Genomic DNA, 22,409 nt, shown 5'->3' with positions numbered 1-22,409 from the left:
TTTTTATTGATAGCATTTTAAAAAGCTCATGACTATTGTTTAAGATTAAATAAAAGAAGAAAAAAGTATTCATACAGAAATAATAAAACTAAAACCATACACAAATTCAGAGTAGAGTTCAATATTGATTTTATTGTGCACCAAAAATGTCCATTTTCAAACAGCAACATAAATCAATGCCACAGTTTTCTAATAAAATGAAATAGCCCTGTTCATATATTTGTCTACTACATACATGTCAAATAGCTAAGAATGTTAATAGTCCTAACTAATTCTACAATAAGTAGGCAATTGAACAAAACATTATGGTGTCTCAACTTATTAATTGTAGGTAATGAACATGCCATTTGAACACATGAAAAATAGGTTGAGTAATACTGGTCTCTTTCTAACTTGTTGTTAATGACAGAAACAGAAGAATCAAGTGATTAAGTAAAATGTTTCACAAAGTGAATCACATTGGAATGTATTGTAATCATCATTCAAGAGTCTTAAAATACAACAAACCTACATTTCGTCTTCTAATCAGTGTTAATAAAAACAGATAAGCAGGCTAATGGCATAAAAACGATAAACATATAGTTTCTACAATAAAAATTAAACATAATAACATAAAACCACTAGGAGAACATTTGCTGACATCAATATTGACTCTTTAAGCCACATGCTTGTAGCAGTACTTGAATTGCTTACTTCCAACAAATAGGTGACTTGGCTGAGAGGAAGACTTGCATGCTGTTTAAACTTAGACAAGACAAAGAAAACAATGACAATTCATCTACTGAATTAGAAGGGATGAAAGTTGGTCTTAGTGTCACTAGAAGAAAAGACATTCACAAGAAAGTAAACAAATTAAGTCAAATATAATACATTTACATGCATAAATTATTGATTTGTGTTGACCTTTGATCATTATGCTTTATAAACAGATATATATATAATATAGGTCACCATATTACAAACAATGACAAAAACAATTTTTTTTTTAACCTTTTTATCAAAAATAGTTGCTTAAATACTAAAATTTAAACAATAGTACAAATATTTTAAATAATACCAACACTACACCCTTGTTAAAATACAGAAAGCTACCATAGCACAATGTTCATAGCATGAGTAGATATCTAAATATTGGTGATAAAACTACTTGTTGAAGCCTTAAACTAAATGGATATGTATGGATATAAAGAAGCAAAATTTCTGTAAAAATGTGAGACATCAAATTTTCCCTATAAAGAACAATGATAAAAATTTCCTTCAACAGTATAATGTAATATAGCTACTAGCTTGCTTTGATTTTTTTAGAAATAGATCTTTCTGAACAATAAGCTTATGTAAGAAAAAAAATAATCTCATAATGGGAATGAAAGACTGATTTGTATTTACCTTCAAGCTAAAAACTATGACAATAGCTTCTTTACAATGCACAATCATCTATCTAGGGCACATAAACCATTTGCCTTTATAATATTCTGTGCATGTTTTAGCAAGCATTTATTGGATAAGAGTAAGAGTACTGAGGGTAAGTGGGACAATGCTATTGCCAACTGAAATCCCCTACTTAAAACAAAACAGTTTACATCAATGAGTACGCCTGGTCTGCAATATGTTAAACATGATACAAAATTTAAATACCCATATGCTCTCATTTAAAATATGTTAGTAATTCTCAGTGAAAGTTTGTTAACATTCTGTCTGAACTGTTTAATATTGGTGTCATCTGATTTGTAAAGCAAAGATTGGCCTTTACAGCCACCCTCATGTTCATAGGAAATGAAATAGTGCTTCCACTATGAAAGGGGCACTTTCCTTTAAAAAAAAATTTTAAGCCCTTGATAAAAATATCTTATTATGGTATATTATTAATTATCTTGAATTGTCATAATATCAGTTTTCATAGTTTGATATGTTTTTTAACATCAGCCATTACACAATAATAGTTGATTTCATAGATAGATCAAAACATTATCGATTAAATCAAATCTTGTAAATATGTTTATAAAACATAAATTAGTAGCAAAGATATATACTGAGAAAAAATACAAAAATTTTAGTGAATTTATTTTAAAAAAAAAAGTTCAGGACTAGAAAAACCCATAATATATAAACAATTTATTTTTATCAACTTCAAGTCTTTCACATTAGTTGAGGTCAAATGCATCTTATGCTTTGAAATTACATTCAAATAAGTTGGCTGACTAGATTAAATCATTATAACTGGCTTTTATCTCATCAAATTTTAACTCTAATAAAGATACCATTCATTATGGAATTTGTACTGAAGTGAACCTGTCAGATCTACTTGCATTTTATGAACCAAGACAAACTGAGCAGGCACAAAATGCTGATAATAAAAATTTACACATAAAATAAAACTAATAAAAAATTCTTTTTTTTTTGGTTATATATTTTGTAAATAAATAAATTTAAATTGGTTGAAGTGGAGAAGGATTTCATTAGCAAAATCAACTGATTCCAGAAGAATGAACAAAATATGTATTTAAAAAAATGTGAGTAAATAATGGATGGAAATATTTCATAACATTTTATTTTTGTCAAACTAGGTCAATCTATAAAATCTGAAAATTTAGATTGAAAAACCAAAATCAAAGGTAAAAATCCCATTCAAAAACAAAACTTTTTGAAAAAGCAATGAAGAATTGCTTCTCCAGTAATTAGTTTGTGTTTTGGTGTGAGTGTTTTTTTTTAAAGATCAAGTGAAAAACAAAAAAAAACACTTTTCTTTTTGTGTCTTCTTATAACTACTAACTTTTTTTGTCATAATAATATAGAACTACAAAGTGAATATATTTATAAATAAGAAAAAAGGGAAATACAGCAACCAAATTTATTCATATCGAATTTTACACACACAAAAAAAAACAACACAAAAAAAACAATTATTAGTGCTTATAACAGAGACATAAAGATGCATAGTTTTATAAAGGGCACACAGCCCCTGACCTAAGTAAGTTGGATGTACATATGACATAGTTACATTAACAGAGTGAGTTTAAGAGACAATTCATTATAGAAGGCCTGAACACAACCTGCGATGTGGCCATGAGTTATTAGTCTAAATTGCCCACAGGTTGTGACATAGCAGGTCAGTGTTCAGCCCTTTTATAACAGTTGGTCTCACTTTTACAAAGGCTCTCATTAACTGAAGTCAGTGCAGACTTAATTCAACTAGCCCATTCATTATTGTAATTTTGTAATATAAAATTAATGGCCATGTCTTCCATTCCAAAGATTAAGGATGAGCGCAGTGTTTCAGATGAATAACAAACTAACTGCAAGGTGCACATTTTTCAACAAGTGATGTACACAAAGCCGTTGTCATTATGTCTTCTATGCCTGTCTTCTACAAGGCTTTTCTTTGGGCCTCCGTTACAAACAAACTTGAATAATAACTAACCCAATAATTTATGTTATTTTGCATTACTAATTTAAATAATACAATAATTTATGTTATTTTGTAATACAAATGTAAATAACAACTGACATAATTTAATAAAAACAACTCACCCAATAATTTATGTTATTTTATATTACATGGCAGTGGTTTCTACCAATAGTCACAGACCTCTACTCATTTGTGAAGGAATTGGTAAAAGTAATGAAGCATTGACAAGGTTTCTTGGCACCAGAATTAATGACTGACCTTAGAACTTGATAAAAGTTGTTAGGCCTTCAATTCCTCTGCCACCTTTCATAACTATAGTTACTGCTGATACCTTTTATTGATTCCCATTTATAGTCCCTACACACGTCATCAGTTTTAAGCAGCAGAGTGGCTACCATTTAAACTCCTAACATAAACTCTTGTTCAACAGAAGGAGGTTCTATATTTGATCTTCAGAATAGTGTCTTTAATTTTGCTTCGTAGCATAAACATTAAAACATGTTTTCCATACTTTTTTTTTCTTCTTTTGTTATAAATATAAACTATAATTTATTAGTAGTGATTCCTTTTTAAAAATGAAAGTTGTTTTTTTTTTTACAACTTTTAAATATATGTATTATTTATCTGGCTAGAATTAATGGGGGAAACTGATCAAGGGTTAAGAAAAAATAGATAATTTTGATATGAGAACAATCACTGTCAGCAAATGATTAACATTGTATGATTAGAGAGTATATGTTACATTGTATTTCCAAACCTTCTTCAGATAGGAAAACTATATACATACATTACAAACATATCTCATCATCAATACTATTTTGGAATCAATCAGACTTTGTTCAAAATATTGGCAAAAGCAAAAGAAGAATACAAATATGGCTTACACAATCTTCCAATCAATATTTTTTTCTGATGAAAAATATTGTCAAAAGTAAATGAATACATATATGGCTTTAAAAATATTCCAATCCACATTTGGCTAATATCTTTGATATTTTAGAAATACTCCAAAATAATTATTATTTAGGAATGCACAAAAAGGAAAGAAAAAATGCCATTAAAATATGTTTAAAAATATTGTAGCCTAAAAGCAAATTTATAATGCCTCTTATTTCTGCTTTGTTCATTTGACAACTTATTGAGTTGAATGTATTAGTAATAAGTGAAGCTTAGTATTTACATTTTTATAAGTTATGGAATATGGAAACTTGTAACTCAAACAAAAAAAAAAAAAAATTTGTAGTTTCTTCTAAAATGGCAGGAAATATTACCAACATTATCTTTTTCAATATAGGGGCATTTTTTAATTTTTGTGTGTGCAAAAGCCAGTTTGGCAACAGCCCAATGTGAAGAAATTTGTTTTTGTAAATTTAACTCTGATACATATCCATTTTACTTGTACCAAAACAAACATTGACATTATGACTCATGTAGTATGCTCAAGTTGAAGGTAACAGGAAGTTATTAATAAAAACAACAACAACACAGTTGTCCATTTTGTTGATCATTTGGGAGTATGAAAAATCCACCAACTAGATCCACAATAGAGCCATAGAAAAATAAATGGGATGCATTTGTCTCCTCCAGTGAAGATGTTATTAATACTAATTTTGATTGGATGTCCTAGCTCTTGCGTTCATATGACAGGTAAGTCTGTGTTATCTTGAAAGATTAGTTTCACATAAGGATTGGACTCTAACAATGGTGTAGCACAGAAAGGACAGATGGTTTGAAACCCATGAGAACCATGTGGAACAGATATCCTGGACCAAAATCTGAAAAAAATAAGGTATTTAGAGTAAAACATTATCCATTAAGTCTATTATCTTTTATTGAATTTTACATTTAAAATGTAGAATTTTGATGTAACCAGCAAAACAAACACCTGGTGAAAAAAATTATACAAGAAAACAATAAGAACAGGATTGACAATGATCATAATTATGAACAATTTAAGTTCTTAAAAATTATCGTAACTTAAACAAGTGAGATATCATTTGTATCCTAACCTGAGCAAGTGAAATATTAAGTTGTGATAATCTTCATTTTATTTTCATAACCAAGAAATAAGTTTTGTATTTTTTTTTATTAGTGGTTCTCAAACCTTTTGAACCGACCCCTTTATATAGTCAAAACTTGCCCACGGACCCCAAGTGAAAAAAAAAAAAGCTACATAAATGCATAGTATATAAATTACAAATGTACAAAAACATTTTGTTGAAGGAGTGTTTTTTAAAATTATTACTTGTGTTTAACCATTTCACAACTAGAATTACTGCTACTGGTAGACAACTAGAGTTGACGGCAATAGCCGATTTTGGGTTGTTTTATTTATGCACACACTACTAGTTTTTAAATAACTATTTACACCTTTACAAACTCTGACCTAAGAGAGTAATAGTGAAGCATTTTTTATGTGTTTGTAAGTAGCAACAGCTAATCTCAACGAGTCCAAATTTCTAGTCGGTTTCTTTTATCTGTGATGAGTTTCATAATGTCACTGAATCCCTGTTCTATGAAATACGAAAACAGGAAAGCAGTCAACAAATTTTGTAATATAACCCAAAATGCAGGGAATAAAATTGGAGTAAATTTGAGTAACTAGCATTGGTGTTATCCTTGTTCAAACATCTGTTTATGTTGCTCCTTTGTGGATATCAATAAGCTGCTCTTGAATTGGCATGGGTTCATCTGAGTTTGAAATCTAACTTTGTCTACACAAAGAGTCCGACACCCAATAGAGAATATCGAAGTGAAAAATGTTTTCAAATTTTAGGTAATATAATAGATATATTAAACAGTAGTGAGGAGTGAACTGATTATCATTTCAATATCTGATAGAAAAACTGGCTTTCTGTAGACCCCTTCGATCATCTTGTGGACTCTTCGGGGGTCTGCAGACCACACTATGAGAACCACTAATCTAATTGATTCTATAAAGCTTTCAACTTTTAAAATGTACCAACAGAATGAGTGTTGCATTATTGTTTATGTGTTGGTATGGTCATATCCATTACCACTTGTGGCAATAACAACCTTATAGAACGGTAATGAATATAAGCACTGCACTAACTATAAAATTCTTCCAATGGCATGCGTCTCAAATAGCCTCTGACAACCTGTCCAACTTCTGGTCTCACGTGTGGCTCAGATATTTAGTCTGAACTGTTTTCACAAACAATATTTCAATGCATTAAATAGCCAGTGTTTGTTGGGCCAAAAGTGTCTTGGCTTAGCTAATATAATTGTGGTATGGTTCTAATTCAAATCAAAGTTTCTGAACCATTATCACATGTAGGTATATTATTATATTAAAATTGAAGCTTATATATAAAATTTCTGCATGTGTCCTCTGTCTTCAGCCTTTTCTTTTTCAAAGTGGTGAATAGTCTAAAAATAAAATTTCAGTTAATGCTATAACTTCATTCCAAAAATTCTAAACGTATTTATAATAATAATTTTAAACTAGATATTTATTTCATGTCAACTTTTACAGTACTTTTTACAAGTAATGTACAGTCAACATGGACCACAGACAATGGTTTGATTACTCAAATATCTAGTTTGATAGAAATGTGCTGCTTAATATCTAGCACTCTTTTCCATGACTAAATAATACACTTTAATTGGGTATTAATTTTATTATGCTATAGGCCTAGTGAAAACCCTAACCTAGTGATATGCATCAACTTACTTTGCAGTACACTCTGAAACCATGTGACCACAAGGAGAAAAACAAAATGTTGGCTGTTCAGAATCCACATACAGACTCAGCTCACATCCCATTTGTAGCTTGATAAACCGTCCATCCTGAATTGATTGAAAATATTAAAAGAAAGAAATAGTTCACATTTCAAACTGTACAAAGTACATGTCAGGGACTAAGTACTGATCACAGTTAGTAGGACACATAATAAAGGAAAAAGCATTACAGAACTGCTAATAATGGATGGAAAAAAAAGTTTTGCAAAAATTCATTAACTGATAAATAAAATATCCATTCCAATGAATGGATAATAATTAATAAATATGAGTATAAATCACATGTACAAATATTGTACATTGTTATGAAAAGCAACTAACCATTAGGCACAGCGGACACTTCCTAATGTTGGTGGTATCTGCTTGACCCCATTCATGATTTCCATGGACATGTCCACATGGAATATACACATAGGGCTGACGATCTTTCAAGTTCAGGGAGCCCCTTGTTGGAAGCACCAGAGTGTTTAGACCAACAGGACACTGGGGGCGGCCAGCGTTAAGCTGTCCAACAAGCTGTTGAAATTCATTCTCACTCTGTCATTAAACAAAAATTAACAAATAAGCAATTTTTCTTGTAACAAAACTATAATGAAAGAACGAAGCTTGTATTCACATGGAAGTACTATTTCATTTTGGAAATTTCTTAAAGTATAGCCAACAATAATGGGTTTATAAATGTCATTGCTTTCTGGGCTACCCACAACAACTTCTTCAACCATTGTCTATAAGAAACAGATGATCTGATCCTGCTACCAGATAATGCTCCCAATAGACTAATATGTCTAAATTCTCTTATAATTATATAACATCTTTAAAAAAAACTGAGGAGGACTTCAAATTTAATCTGGAAAACATACCTAAGGAAATAAATAAACATTGTGTTTAAACACACAACTATAAATCAAATAAGCTACATTGCCCAATTTGAGCAAATAAACTAGATTGCCCAATTTGTGGCTAAAATTAAATGAGGGTGTTGTGTCAGCACAATAACTCCAATAAATGTCAGAAACCCAATCTAAGCACAACTTAACTGACAGTCATGAACCTAAATATTGATTATTTTTAAAACTTACAGGCGATGCAGTTAATCCAAGAGCTGATCTCCATACAATGGTGGCTCCACATAAGTCTATTAATGTACCATCTCTCAAAATATTATCTTCTTCCATCATCTACGTTAAACAAAATAATGTGACATTATCATCATAATTTTATGTTTGTGTTCATAACATATTTCTTAAAAAAACAACAACAACAACAAACAAAACATACATGCATACCAGTAAATAAAAATGACTGAAATATTTCCTTGACTGAATACAATTAAAATAAAAATGCAAACATTATTAGTTCAATATTCTGTCAGGACTAAAAATGTAACACATTGGTAGAGGTACAGAAAATAATATTTACTTCATAAAAACTGACCTGGTGACTTTTGATTGGACTTGGCCTTGAGTCTCGCAATGAGAAAAGACTGCCACCAACAGAAACTTCTCTCCATGGTCCAGGTTTACCAGATGGAGAAAAGTCTCCTTGAAGCTGCATGAGAAAGATTCCATTAGTTGTCAGGCCATCTACATTGTCATCAGAGCACCATTTCACAGCCTTTTCCTATTTTATATAAAAGAGACATCCATGAAAATCAATTACAGGTACTTAAGATAATTGAAATAGTGTTGAAGCGGAAATTTCCAAAGAATATTACTAACAAAAAAAAGGTGAGCTACACGTGTGATAGTTTTTAAAGAATACTAATAGTCAAATGCTTACCCCTAGAAATATATTTCTCCCAGAGTCAAATCCAGCTGCATAAATTCTAGCAGTGTAAGGTGGGGACCTGTCCACCACTATTCGGCATGCAAATCTTGATATTGTGCTCTGTGGTGCAGCATCTCTCTGATTCCTTAAATGACCAGGAACAGTGTCCATGACAACAAAGTCTATGGGACCTTCCATTGATCTCCCAATCTAAAGAAGAAAATATTTTTGTTGAAGTCAAATAGCTAGAAATGTTAAAAACTATAATAATATAATAGTTATCTAATATGAAATGCCATTTAGTTACTTCAATAATTGTATCAGATCATAAGAATGCTCAAAATATTTTAATCACTTAAGAAAATAAAATCACATTATCATTTTATATGTAAGCATATATAATATACACATTTTATAAAATAATGTCACAATAATATTATGACACTAACAACAAGACATATATAAAACAAAAGTACCTAGTTAAAATGTGATTATTGAATTGGTTCTAACAGATGATTATGTGTTATTTTTTACATTAAGTTTTCCCTAACAATATTTTAATAAAAGTGAATAATAATTTGTAACAAAATGATGAAGAGTTTTGCATTACACAAAGTCCTAGGTGGCTCACACATTATATCCCATACAAACTCGCATGTAATTACCATTAATAACTGTGACCATAAATTGATCAATAAGATCATTAATATAAAAAAAAACTTTGTCAAAGTCACGGTGAAGATAAAAAGTGAAATAAAATTTTCAGCATTCTGTCATCAAGATAAGACAATATCCAACTGTTTTTGTGACTGCTTTTAAATTTTGAGATTCTTAATGTGACAAACATACAGTAGAAATCGATTGCCAATCAAATATGTGCAACAAAACTATTTGTCTACATAACAAAAACAGAAAAGACATATTAAATGTGTATTACTACTAAAATGATGTAATGTTTAACACTGAAAATAGTATACTGTGTACACAAATCCTTAAAAATATGTAGTCTATTAAAACACTAGAACTATACATCACCTTGTAGAACTAATGCTACCATACCAATACTGAGCTGAATGGGCTCAGGAAGGTTCTCAGAGGTAAATACAATCTAAGAATTGAATCATTTTAAGGATATGTTCCCCATTATTTAAAGTCAAGCCCAGTTTTCCATTAACTATAAATCTGTAATAAATGCTTTAAATAAATGTACTTGAATGTAAATTAGTAGCATATACAACAGCTCCCTTAAAAAATGTAATTAAAATCAAATGAATCCCATTTAAATTACCTGTGAACATCTATGGTAAAATTGTTAACCCTTACCTGAAACATGTCAGTATCATCATCTTTAAGATACTCTACAATTATGGCTTTATTTCTAGACAAAGTGTATGAGACAGAATGTTTAAACTGGTCTTGGACAGCCTGTGGACATTAATTCAAATCTAGAATTAAAATACAAATAGACATCTAATTCAAATAGACTCCAATGCTATTTTACTGCTTTTAAAAGTCAGTCATAGAAAAAGTACCAGTTTCATATTCACTTCTATCATTTAAAAATATAATGATATTAAAGACAAGTATATTAATAATTAAAGTGAAAAAGAAAGATTTTGATTTTCTGTTGTTTTTTTTCCTCTCTACTTTTTATTAATATAAAGCCTCTACAACATTTTTACGTGTAGGCCTATGCTCTTGGATTTGTTAAAATTTCATTTTGGTCCCATTGGCAATGTCCACTTTAAAATAATCTTCTAATATCACTAGTCTATAGCTCTATCACAATATGGCTTGCAACAAGGATATTCCAGCTAAATTCAGATGCTGAATAGACCATTTTATAAATTATTAATGACATGCCAACAAAAGCACACACAGAGTCAAGCAAAAAAAAAAAAAAACACTTTAAATAAGACAAAAAAAAATTTCTTCACATAGTTAACAAATGCTGGCACTTCTAGAATAAAACCACTGTAAAAAAAAAAAAAAAAGAGTTGCAGCCAACTCAGTTGCAAGTATGATCCAACACCATCACGAGCACAAATTCATTAAGCAAACAAAGATTGAAATCAGCAAATAGTGAAAACCAACTGAATGTTTACCTGGGATGACTGTGGATTAGTCACAAGGTGCTTCTGGGAAGGCTTCACTCCATTTGCCTTAGCCCTTTTCCACAATACATATTTGCTTCTCCTTCGCCCCTTGTCACCACATACTAAATGTCCATTGTATCTGCATGATGGAGACAGATTTGGACAACAAATGTTTTCAGTCTTGCAAGTGTGTACCAGGACATGTGATTTTTTGTTTGTTTTGACTTAACATTTTAGACATACTGGTAAACAAACTTCTTATGTTAAGAAAAGAACTAATAATCAGAATTTCATTATTGAACTGTAACTGTAGTAGTAGTTACTTTATGACAACTTAGTGCAGTAAAATTATATTTAAATACTAATGTGTGTGATTAAATGATCATCTAGTTTATGGGAGATCTTTAAAAGAAAGAGGATGGTGAAGAGCCAACTCTCATTACAGGCCACTGGGTAAAATCAGTCCCTTTGGTTAAGGTTCTTTATAGACACTACAAAGATGTATGACAATAAAGAAAAAGAAAGATCTGTTTGAGAAACCCACATGAATGATATCAGTTTACCACAAGCTACTTAGCTGTTGTTGTTTTTTTGTACCTTAAAAATCTTTTGTGCTGATATTTTTATATTTCTTATGAACATAGTTTGTGACAGTGTGACACAATAACATGCACTCACCATTAAAATAGCAAGACTTAAAAAAAATTCTTTTAAAGTGCCAATAACCAACTACCTTTATTTCTTTTAATCTAGCATTTGTGAAATTTACCATTGTAAGTAGATAACTAGACTTATCTTGCAGTTACATTATCAACTGATTGCCAGTGTTGCTAAAATTTTTTTAGTAAAAAATAGATAGGTCAGATGTCTTGCAAATCACTCGAATTTTTCCTGATGCATTGCTTAAGGAAATTAAAATTGGTTGACAATTATGGTACTTGTAAGATATCTTCTTTAGATGAAAAAACAAACAAACAACAAAAGACGGGTCCACATTCCTAAAAATTTATTTTTTTTAAAGTGTGCACTGATCATTAATCTACAACAATAACATTGAAACTAATTGTAACATTTGTTATATGTTTGTTAACTTGTTAACTGTAATTTGCAATATTTACCCCAAAACAACCAACTCTCCGTATTTGACATTGTCTGTGGATTCTGCTGTAAGATTGGAGGAGTCCACTGACATCTTTACATGACGCAAAGACAAGGTGCTGCCAAGAGAAAAAAAAATAAATCTCAAAGGTAAGTTACATTATATAGATGGCATGTCCAGTCACAGGCACATTATATTATTGGGTTGCTTGGTTTGTTGCATGAACTCAAAATTGCCCAACTAATAAGCCAATCACAAATCACAATTATTGTCTGTGAAACAGTTGAACATTTGACAAAACATAAAATAAAAAAAGAAATATATTGGAAGAGCAGAAAAAATGTAAGATAAAAAGCAAAAATTGCTGTGATCCTTGGCCAAAGAATGCAGTAAAATTACTGACTTGTTTCCTCGCCAGCTAGGCACAAAAGTTTCAACAACCATTATTAAACCTCAGAAGAAAACATTCACAGATGAATGGCACAATGCTATTTGATACACTGGCCAATGAAGAAACACCACATATATCCACTGAAATGCAAACTTAAACCCTCAAATTTCCACATGCACCTTTAACTGCTGATGCCTCTGAACAAGTAAGTTGCTCCACATTTGTTTGCCAAACAATAGTGCCATTTGAATAAAATAAAGCTGATGTTTACTTACATGATTTAGCATTAACAAAGAAATGAATGTAGCTCAGAATGGGACAAGATTGGCATTGGAAACAATGTAAGGGAACAGGACAATGACAAACAGAGCCATAATGATACAGAAATCGAGAGCAAAAAAAACAACAAAAAAAACAGATACTTCGACAGAGAGCAATTTAGAAAATAAGTTAAAGGGCTACTTTCACTAATGGCAGGGGTGGATGTGGATGAAAGGTTGCAGGTTTAGAAACAAGGGAGATGACAACCTGCGAAATGAGGGAGCTGGTTTTTCATTTATTTTCTATTTACATGTATATATATATATTTTTTTTTTACTCAAGGGAAGCAACCCGGTAATAAAGATTTTAAATTCTGAAGGATTTTATCAAATTACATTTAAACTATACATATGGATAAGTTACGAAATTTAAAAGTAAAAGTAAAATAAAATAATTAGATTATGCCATTAAATGTTCATTGCATGTCAAAATTATTAATGTTTTTACAATTTTAATTTTAATATTATTCATTAAGAATTTAATAAGAGGCTTTTCATTTTGTGTGTCTGTGTTTTTGATTTTGTTCATTTTCTCTGATTAGTCAAATTAAAAAAAAAAAATCTTACTAGATTGTCATTATTTTGCTAATATTCTTTTTTTTTTAATGGAACAAAACTTTAGTAAAACTATTGTAGAGAAAATCTATAAAAAAAATATTTTCACAACAAATATACTAAAGTAATACAAATAAACAAAACATAAGATTCTAAAGAAAAACCTTTACATGCATAATTGATAAAGAGGTAGGTTTCCACAATTACATGTAGTTTATTATTCTAACATGTCAATATAAAGGATGGTGTGTGTGTGTGGTGGGTGGGTGTTAGGTCACCTCAGGTTGTGACCTGACATAAGCTGTAATGTGATACCAACATGCTTGCTAGGAAGTGCATGGTGGGAGTATTACTGTTCTCTAGCTGAAAATGCCCACTTCATCTTAATTTTTTTTTCTTTTTAAATAATTTAGATAGTCTTTGTTTTTTTTATATATTAAAAATGTTTATATAATAAAAGTTGAGTGTTTTCTAAAACATTGTCATGACCAGTGCTTTTTTTTGTAAAAAAAATAGGTGCCGGTGCTCAGTAATGGATTGCCTAACTTTTAACTACCAATAAATTAATAATAAACGTTAAAAAGAAATGTAAAAAAAATTTCCCCACATTGAAAAAGGTGCTGCTATGCTGTACTGTGCGTACCGTCACAAAAAAAGCACTGGTCATGACCATGCCGAAACAATGCCAAAAAGTCAAGTACCGTCCAATGGAATGGCATCATTATTAGCATCCCCATCCAAAACACACTTTGTCAAAACCCTTATTTGCATCATCCAATGAAAAGGCCAACGTTACAATAACCCCCTTCCCCATAACCACCACAGACTTTTTTTTGGCCCATGAGTTCTAGTACACTTAAAAATAAAACACCCGTGCTTTGATCTTCATAAAGAACAGTTTGATGCCCTTTTCAACAATTTGGTCTTCCTCTCTCACATGCATTCTTCTTAACCTTCTAGTTGTAGCCAAACAAAAAGGAAAATATATCTGAACTTTGTCTCTTCCAATGAAACAGTCTGAGAGGGTAAACCCCTTTCACAATATAGATACTGCAATCACTTCTTTGACAATGAAATACCTTTGCTAAAGTACAATTGGAGAGAGAACACTGTCCTGAAATAGGCCTACGTACACACTGACATCTCTTTTAATTCTTTGGCTCTTCTGTTTTAGATGTAGGATCTCTTTAAATTCTCTTATTTCCCTTTTAAACTTTAGCCATTTAGTCTACATACATACACACCTTCATATACCTATTTTGGGTTTTAGATAAAAAGTGTCATCACATATCACTTTGTTTTTATGAAATGTTACCGTTTATATTGATCATAATGCTTACTTCATAAAGATTTAAAGTAAGGAAATAGTCCAAATTCATAGAGGCCTTGTACTCAGAATTTCATTATTAAATATTTGAAAAAGAATATATATATATTTTTAATTAGCCTTTAAAACTTGAAGGAAATACTATATATACTTGTTAATGAATAATTGTGCAAAGTTTCAACTTGATTGGACAATGATAATGGGGAGTGGGAGAAATAACTCAGAAAACTGATTATACATTATTATAAGCTCTGTAACCCCCCCTCCCCCCCAAAAAAAACAAACAAACTATTAACATTTATTTGGAAAAAAACCTGGAAGAGGTCAGTCATCAGTGAAGCTGAGGGCACTGGAATGACATGGGAGCAAATGAAGAAAGCTGATCAGAACCGAGTTCGGTGGAGAGGTGAGGTTGCGGTCCTATGCTCCCCTGGGAGTACACAGGATTAAGTCAGTATTTGGGAAAGTTGACAAAAAATTATTTTTTTGAAAATCAATATATCATTTTAATATAGTATAGATCTATATAGGGGGCCACAAAAATGCAGTTCAAAATAGAGATGGGAAACGAACCGAACCCGAACCGAATGAACCGAACTCGAACCTCGCTTATGACCGAACCGAACCGAACCCGAACTTTGAAGCTGTTTGGTACGAACCGAACGAACCCTCCTTATCTTAACCGAACTAATTTTGCAATTTGTACATCTCCTTTTTATATTTTTTGGTTTAATAATAATAAAATACTTAATTTTTTTTTTATTTAGATTCTAATTATTCCATTATAATTATCCTTTGAAAACTTGGGATGGGAGAGGGGTAGTTTGGAAACTTTAAAAAGAAAAAAAAAGCGGCGCGCTTTGATTCCCATGGGTTTTCCCATACGTGCCGACTCTCCCCTGGCCTTGAATTTTCGCGGGTTGTTTGCAATATTTGTTTTAGCCCGCCCTGTAAGTAGATCTAGTAATTAGAAAGTCAATTTCAAAAAATCAATATTAGCCTCCCGGAATTAAGCCCCTTAGCGACTTGAGCGAAAACCTGCCGTATCTTCAATTCTATCTCCATTAAGAAATGAGTAAATGTAAATTGGATAAGAAATGGACCAAAAAGGATTTGGAGGAATTGATCAAAGACGGAGCAGCTCGGTTAGTACCTGCCTCATGGACAAAGAGTGAATGTTGGACACGCTTCCGTTGTGTTGAAGTTGGGAATGAGGTATGTTGATTGCTCACAAAATTTAGTTTTTACAAATAATTAATTAATTATTTATCAAAGATGTCTCACTAGCAATGTAAATATTCAATATATATTCAAAATAGAGTTAATAGACAGTAATAACATTTTAATCGACAAATAAATATATTGTATTTAACTTATATAACTGTACATGATTATGTTGTGTAATGTCTTTCAAAAGATTATCAAAGAGTTTGCTGTGTGTAAGCAATGTGGAATATGGTTGTCAGTACCTATTGGCCATACTACAACTCTGCAAAGACATAATGCATCACACACCAAAGCGATCAATGTAGACTCTGGACAATTTAAAATGACAAGCTTTTTACCTAAAAAGTCAGAGGTTAGTAAATATAACTAGTTAGCATATGTTTAGTTCTAGTTACTTTTTAACTTACTTATTGCTATCTTTGATAGACGACTTGTTTTTATTAACGATACACATTTGTTTGTATTATAAGCCGAAAATTAAAACATGATGTATTATGTAGCCTACAAACCATTTACTATTTATAATTTACAGGTTCCAAAACATGTCCGTGAAAAAGCACACCGTGCAGCTATGTACATGATTGCTAAGGACATCCAACCCTTTTCATGTCTGCATGATGATGGCTTTCGTCACTTTGCTCAAGCAATGATTGACATTGGGTCAAAGTATGGATCGCTTTCATTTGACGATATCATATGTGATCGAACAACGCTGTCCAAGTCCCTCTTGCCAAGATTTTATAACGAATATGTCCAAAAGCTAAAAAACGAACTTGCTTTGGTTGCACATGTCGCAATCACAACTGATCACTGGACCGATGACATTCAAAAACATTCTTTTCAGGCTTTTACAGTCCACTACATTGACAATAATTATTGCATTACAAACAAATGTATTGGGCTATTTGAGTTTACTGAGTCCAAGACTGGTGTAGCAGTAAAAGCAAAGACAACTGAAATTCTTAAAAACATTTTTCCTGAGTCTTTAAAGGAAGACAACTTTGTATTTGTTACTGATAATGGAAGCAATATGAAGTCCGCTTATCGTATCGATGTAAGAATTAGTTGTGCAGGTCATAATCTCAACTTAGTTGTTGAAAAGGCTCTGAAAACACCTGGTGCTGATGTAGTTCACGATATGATTAAAACATCAAAAGAAGTGGTGGGCTACTTTAAGCACAGTGGAAAAAATCAGGAACTAGAACACACTCTTAAACAGGATGTTCCTACTCGTTGGAATGGTCAGTTTTTTCTTCTGCAATCGTTGTCATGTCAGATAAATCATGTCAAGTCCATTCTTGCTGATGCAAGGCAGTTTGACAAACTTGAGCAACTAAACAATGTAAATGAAAAATTGTTAAGTGACGTCGTTGAATTTTTGCATCCATTTCACAAGGCTACTGTGCAACTGTCTCATGACAATGTGCCAACATCCCCTGATGTATGGCCAATGCTATTTCATCTTCGGTCAGTCTGTAAGATCAATGGTTCAGACAGTGACAGTATGCGTGATTTGAAGGCAGCTTTTCTGTCCAGCTTGGATGAAAAGTATATTATTCACCCACTGCACCAACTTTCAACTATTATTGTGCCTTCCTATAAATACTTGACTTTTGTGAATGCAGAAGATCGTGAAATTGTTTATTCGGCAATGCGTACAATGGTCGACAAGTTTAAGTCTTCTTCAACACACCAGGTGGAATCAAAGCACTCAGACGGTGCATATATAGACAGTTTTGGAGAATGCAGCCATTCGGATCAACGGCCTCTTACCAAAAAGAGTAAAGTTGACCCTGAATCATTTGATTTACTGGCAGACTTTAAGACAGCAGTGACTCCATTAGCTAATGCTGATAGTAATGACACGAGACATGAACTTGAAAAATACTTGGCACTGCCCGTGACTGACTGCAACACATTGGAATTTTGGAAAGAGAATGATTATGAACATAAGCTTCCAACGATGGCATCGATCGCTAAAAAGTTGTTGGCTATTCCTGCTACAAGTACTGCCAGTGAGAGAGTTTTTTCAATTTGTGGAGTGACCATGAGTGATCGAAGGGCCAGGCTTAACCCAGAAACATTACAAATGCTGACATTTCTCAAGTACAACATGCAACCCTGATTGTTTAAGGGGCGACAGTCAAAATTCTTTACAGTTTGTTTAATTCACATTTTTATTTTTTATTTTTAATAGATAGATATATTATTGAAATGTAATATGCAATTTCAAATTAGTGTAAAAAAAATTTTTTTTTTTTTGCTTTTGATGCTAACAATAGTATCGAAAAAATATTTTTGAAGGTTTTAAAATAATATTTTTTCGTCAAAACTAGATCTACTTGCTGGAATTCAATCAAACTTGGTAAATATGTTCTTAATGGCTTACTTTATAATGTGGAAAGAGGAAATTGAAATTAAGTAATAAATGAATTTTTGTTAATTTTTTCTTTTTTTTTAAATTAAATGCAAATAATTATTATTAATATTTTCATGTCTTCCCCTATATCTTTTATTTTCAAATTTAAAGACATTCCTTCTCTGAGATTTGAGATAAATATGCTCTGAAGATGTGGTAAAAGTTAACCTATTCTGATGGGTAGTTTTAGAGTAATCTTATTACATACGTTATCACACTGGCATACAAAATATTTATTTGTTACAACTGTTAAATGTGGCAATTAAGTATATAATTAAAAACATAAGCCCTTTGCATTCATGTAAAAACTAAATAAAATAAGAAAATATCATCTGATTTTAAAAAAAATATTTAAATATCATGTATTATTTTTTTTTAACTTTTATTTTTCAGTGGAATATTTAAAAAAGCTAAATTTGTTAGTGTTAGCCTGTAAATATAAATGAGTGCTGCAAATTTTTTTGATAAATTCATAAATAAAGACATTTACTTTAAAAAAAGCGTCTTATTTTTTTATCCTTCGACAGACCTGAATAAGTATGAATACGTAAATCAGCCGCTCATAAAATGTCCACTATAAACAATTTCCTCCACTTTTTGCAGCTTTTAAAATTATTTTACTTTCCTTACAGCTTTCAAATATTTCATTTCAATAAACTTTGAGCATTAAATGTTCTGCTGGTTATGAAATCCATTGAGTTGATTCTCAAGGCTTCTCTAAATAACTCCATACAAGCGTAACACAAACCAATGTCCCAAAAAGATACCACCAAGTGATAATTTTATCATGAAAGAAATCTGGAAGTTTTTTGAAGTAACAGTGTTAGCATGTCACTTCCAGTACATATTGCTGAGCCAGTCTTATTATTTCATGGCCCAATGTAATTTTATTACAAATTTCAATCCAATCTGGTCAATCAAGGACGACAGCTATTTTTAGTTTGAAGTTGCAATAGCTAATATGTTGCAAAGTATTTGTTTTATGTAAAAATTGAAATGAAAGTGTTTTAACTAATAAATTGCATTAAACCTTATAACTTAATTATGACTATTACATAATTTCATAACATCGAACCGAACCGAACCCGAACTTTAGACCTGACCGAACCGAACCCGAACTATACTCGTCATCGAACCGAACCAAACTCGAACTTAAATCTGACCGAACCGAACCGAACCCGAACTTTAAAAGTTGGGTTCGATTCCCATCTCTAGTTCAAAACTCTCAGCCTTCTGGATGACAAAAAAGTTGACTAGTAAATAAAAAGTAGGGCGTATTGTAAGTAAATAACTGTAACTGACAGTGTAACTTCTACTAATTCAGTCATGACTCAGAGATCTAGACTAGAATCTAGGCCTAATCAGCCATAATCTTAATATATATATTATATATATATTATATAGACGATAGTTATAGACTATTAACACTATTATCTAGATCTAGATATATATTATTCTATATAGAATCTATCTGATTTAAAATTATATCTCATTTTCTTTATTAGACCTAGATTCTATTATTTAGATTTTAGATAAATTCTATTTAATTATATAGCATAACAATCATGAACAATTAATATAATATAGATCTATTGAGTAGTATAGAGTCTATACAATGATGAATGAATGATCAATGACCAATCGCTCTAACTGGTGTCTTATCTTAATTTTGTTCTTATAAACTAATAAAGATAATAGATAATAGTATATATTATTATAGTAAATACTAATAGATCTATAAGTATGGTATAAGTGGCTATAAATAAGTTTATATATATATATATAATAATAATAATAATCTTTATTTATATATATAATAATAATAATAATCTTTATTATCCGTAAGGAAATTTGTCTTACAATTTGTGCATTACACCAAACAAAAAACATTATAACTATAAGAAACCAAAGTGTACATTCACACCAGACTCACTCATAATTTACATGTGACAAAGTTTATACCAGATTGTTGTTATTTAATGATTTGATTGCCAGGGGAACAAAAGAGTGTTTGTGTCTGTTTGTCTTTGCTATCTGTGTCTTGTATCTCTTTTGTGATGGTAAAATCACAAAATCCTGACGCAAAGGGTGATTCTTTATTTCGAGGATCTTGTTAGCTTTTTTATAGATGTTTGTCTCAAACAACTGCCCAAGTGGGGTTTGTTTTTTTGCCAATGATTTTGCCAGCAGCATTTAGGATTCTATAAAGTTTATTCCTATTATATATTATAATCTAGAATCTAGTCTAGAATAGTCTAGATTCTAAAAGTCTAAATACTATAAAATTCAGATCACAAGTAAGAATGAATTATATAAATATATATAATATAATATATTCATCATTGTCAATATTGATAAAGAATAAGATTTATCATTGACTCTCAGTCTGACACATTTCAACATTTCATGATTTTGATAATAGATTCAATCAAAATCAAAGATTATTAAGTCTAAGATAGTGAACTTGTCTTATTTATAGATAGTTAAATCAAGTTTAATCTATTTCCGCTACTCACTCTGTCACCCTTGAAATGTATGGTTCAAGACGTTGACTGCTGAATCTTTGCACTCACACTACTCACAGTCTCAGTTTAATTCGTCAAGTGTTTTTCTGAATCCTTTCTTCATGAGATTCACTGCCTATCTAGCCTTATAAGGCTTTTATGGGCAGAGGGGAGAACAACAAAATAATGAGGAATCAGTGTGAATTCGTAATAAATAAAAATAGGATAGTGATCACAAAATCGTAGTGTTGATTTGATCAAATTAAATTATTCCTTAGCTTAAAATAAGTAGAATATAATTGCAGACCCAGATCTAGATCCAAGTCATCTAATTACTGAAGCCTAATCTTATACATGACCTACATTCGAGGACCAGCTTCCGGCACTGAGGGGGGCTAAAATCAGTATGTACGGAAATCCGCAAGTGTTATTTTCACATTTTGAAATGATGTAGTAAATCAAATTCATGTACCGTCGTTTCTATAAATATTTTTTTTTTACTAAAATGTAAAAACATTATTAAAAAAAAAAACATGGGTGAAATCAGTGGATAAGAATAAAATATTGTCGTCGATTCCAAAAATTAAGAATTTGTTCAGTATCGCAAGTGACTACGCAGACCCAGATGCGACTTTCATATTTTGCTATTTTTGATGCAGATAAAACTTTTATCCACCTGAGGTCTTTTTTTAGTTCTCTAGTCTGCTTCTGTCTTCAGTAAGGGCTTTTCTTTGGGTCTCAAATGTGCACTTCCCCCCCCCCCCCCCAAAAAAAAAAGGGGGGGAATGGCGGGGACGCCGAGATAAAAAAGATAGACAGTTTGTGTTATGAACATAAAGATAAGAGAGTCGAGAACCATGTCTGTATAGTCTATAGTATGGCTTTAATACACTGAATGACTACACAACACACATTTCGTGAACACATTCTCACGGACGAGTTACAAGCACATGTAAACATAAGAACGACAACCGATACAGAATATAATTTTCATAACAGTTTGCAAAGATAGATATTTACTTATGATAGGCCTTAATATACAAATGGGTTAAAACATCAATATGTAGCTTATATTATACACGCTACATTTTGTTCACAAACTATGATTTCTCAATAAAAATAGGACCGCCCCCCCCTCACAGGGCTAGAGTGTGGAGGGCAGTAGGCACAATCCTCCCCCCCCCCCACCTCACCGAATCGGCTAAGATACCAGAAGTATAGCGACATAATATAAAAATTATACAGTAATTCAAATAGTTTTGTTCACAAACTATGATTTCTAGATAAACGTAAGACCCCCCCCCCCCACTCAAAGGGTTAAGGTGGGAAGGGCAGTAAATATATTCGCCCCCCGACCCACCCAATCGGCTAACAAGGGAACGACATACTAAAAAAATTCGGTTAAGTTAAAATATCAATAATAAGTTTTAATTGTATAGATTATAGATATTAAATTGATTCTGTTAACAAGCTGTGATTTCTACAAATAATATGGACTGCCCACCTCCCAGTCGAAAGTTTATGGTGGTGGGGAGG

At 31.4% G+C, this 22,409-nt stretch overlaps 1 protein-coding gene across 1 annotated transcript; it reads right to left on the bottom strand.

Moving 5' to 3' along the window:
- Positions 1-112: 112 nt before the first annotated feature.
- Positions 113-21,249, bottom strand: LOC106056836 (protein pellino-like). The gene is made up of 10 exons (XM_056023966.1): positions 20,886-21,249; positions 12,150-12,248; positions 11,041-11,170; positions 10,259-10,360; positions 8,948-9,145; positions 8,603-8,788; positions 8,248-8,346; positions 7,490-7,705; positions 7,101-7,216; positions 113-5,181 (listed from the first exon to the last, which is right to left on the bottom strand). Exons 2-10 carry the CDS (start codon positions 12,221-12,223, stop codon positions 5,043-5,045), a joined length of 1,260 nt encoding a protein of 419 aa, XP_055879941.1. The 5' UTR covers positions 12,224-12,248; positions 20,886-21,249; the 3' UTR covers positions 113-5,042.
- Between the last annotated feature and the right edge of the window lie 1,160 nt (positions 21,250-22,409).

This window comes from Biomphalaria glabrata, chromosome 3, assembly GCF_947242115.1.
Source record: "Biomphalaria glabrata chromosome 3, xgBioGlab47.1, whole genome shotgun sequence".
NCBI lineage: Eukaryota > Metazoa > Mollusca > Gastropoda > Planorbidae > Biomphalaria > Biomphalaria glabrata.
This window is presented reverse-complemented; position numbering and strand designations above follow the sequence as displayed.